This window comes from Nematolebias whitei, chromosome 4, assembly GCF_014905685.2.
Source record: "Nematolebias whitei isolate Nwh7 chromosome 4, NemWhi1, whole genome shotgun sequence".
Taxonomy (NCBI): domain Eukaryota; kingdom Metazoa; phylum Chordata; class Actinopteri; order Cyprinodontiformes; family Rivulidae; genus Nematolebias; species Nematolebias whitei.
The window spans coordinates 20,812,664-20,814,773 of record NC_056501.1 but is presented as its reverse complement, the minus strand read 5'-3'; the positions used below and the strand labels follow the sequence as shown (position 1 = coordinate 20,814,773).

The window sequence follows — 2,110 nt, the reverse complement described above, 5'->3', positions numbered from 1 at the left end:
CACTCTGGTCTTACCTGACAGGAGGAAAACATCTGAGGAGGTAAGACAAATTTCATTGAAAACATTAATAACCTTTTATTTTTTATTTTTACTGGGGTATTTACTTTTTTCCCTTTCTCATGTTCAACCTATTTCCCACCGGACTCCAAAAAATTTAGACCGTTAGTTTTTGCTCATTGGACTTTGATTGAATTAAGTTTATGCACAGTTCAAAAGTCGAATACATTTTTGGTTGTGACAAGACAGATTTTTTTTTTTTTAATGCAACGTCATCACATCTATTTTTGATGTTGTAACTTTACTCAGATCAAATTCTACGTTTTCAAATTGCATCTTAAAATTCCTATGCTGTTTGAGGAGTTGGAATTGTATTATTCTTATTGTTTTTCAAATGTTTTTAAGTTTTTGTAGAGATCATCGTATCCCTTTTTAAATTTTGAATGAACTGTTTTATTTTACTCAAAATAATATTTTAATATTGACTGCACTTTATTTGCATCTTTTATTTTGTCATTCTATTGTATTTGAATATATGGACACAAAATATGCACATACACCCCTCCCTTGACACATACACATATACACAGACACGATGTGTCTATAGTTAAAAATGTTAATTTACGCTTTAAGGGATCAAAGTGTCGAAGTAGAAATATACTTTTTGTTTTCCTTATACATTAAGTGCAATATGTGGTCTCTGTTTCAAACTAAACTATTATCCTTCACCCCCCCCCACCCCACCCACCCCCCATTTATTTTCATGTCGTCATTAAAAATATTACACCTGTTTTATTATGAGCTTTAGAAAGTCGTTTTTTTTAAGATAACCTAATGTGCTATTCATGATGACATGTTGATATATTTCTAGTAATATTCATATTCCATAATAGCATAATAAAGTTAGTTGTTTTTAGAAACCTGCAATATCATTATACACTTAGAGCTCTTTCTTCTTGTAAGTGTCAACAATCACACAAATCTTATCTCAATATCTAGTAGCAGCCTGCATTGATTTTCACATTCTTATTAATTTTAATGACATAGCACATGTCAAAACTGTCATGGACTGGAGACATGTCCAGGGTGTCCTCTTCCTGGCGCACAGTGACTGCTGGATATGGTCACCAGTGACCTCCATGAAAAGGAAGAAGCGAGTAAAGATGGATGGATGGATGGATGGATGGATGGATGGATGGATGGGGAACGACATATGGAGATGATAATAACTAATAACGGCCATTTAATGGCTGATAACATCCGAATCGGGTGAGATGGGGGGGGGGGGGGGGGGATGGTTGGATGGATGGTCATGTCCCATTTCTACATAATTAATAACTTCACAACATCGATATGAAGGGTTAATGCTGGCTCCAAGGTCACATGCGTTTTTACCGCTCACTTTATTTATTTATTTATTCTTCTGTACAGTGAAACGTAAAGTCAGCTGTGAACTTAACTTTTGGTGAACTCCGTATTTAATGCAGACGAAGATTTCTCACAAGGTGGCAGTATCCTATCAGTATAAAACCTGCTGCGGGTTGATCTGCGGATTGCGCAGGTCTTTCTCTTCAGTCTGGTTGGACAGCATTTAGAGGACTGCTTGGAATAATTAAACGGATTTGCATTTTGGTGTTGTTTGGACTACCTTCATGGAATAGGATATAATCGTTTTGTATTTTTTGAAGGAACTATAGCTCTAGAAAATCGTGGATCAATGTCCGTGCTGGGATTCTTCTTCATGCCTCACAGAATGAAACAAAGACGTCGGGATTCATGGCGACAGCCATCTCTGATGCTCTCCGTGTTGGTTTGGTTTTCTTTTGTCAGCGCAGCCTCTTCCCAGCTGAAATACTCCATACCTGAAGAGCTGAAAGAGGGGACTTTTGTTGGGAATTTAGCCAAGGATTTGGGAATAGATGCGAATGTGATGAAACGGAGGGGATTTCGTATCATGGCAGGCTCGAGCGATCCTGTTTTTAAGCTGAATGAAAACGACGGGGCTCTGTATTCTAACCAGCAAATAGACCGAGAGGAAGTATGTAAGGATAACAATGCATGTGTGATTAATCTGAAAACAGTGCTTGAAAACCCGCTAGAAATACATTATGTT

The 2,110-nt window shown here is 37.2% G+C and overlaps 1 protein-coding gene across 1 annotated transcript in view; it reads left to right on the top strand.

The window, feature by feature from the left end:
* Positions 1 to 1,663: 1,663 nt before the first annotated feature.
* LOC119408724 (protocadherin-10) overlaps positions 1,664 to 2,110 on the top strand; it is a 3,153-nt gene continuing 2,706 nt past the window's right edge. The window contains exon 1 of the mRNA XM_037675565.1: positions 1,664 to 2,102. Within this exon, the coding sequence (XP_037531493.1) occupies positions 1,715 to 2,102 (388 nt within the window). The 5' untranslated portion in view covers positions 1,664 to 1,714. The remainder of the gene's footprint in view (positions 2,103 to 2,110) is intronic.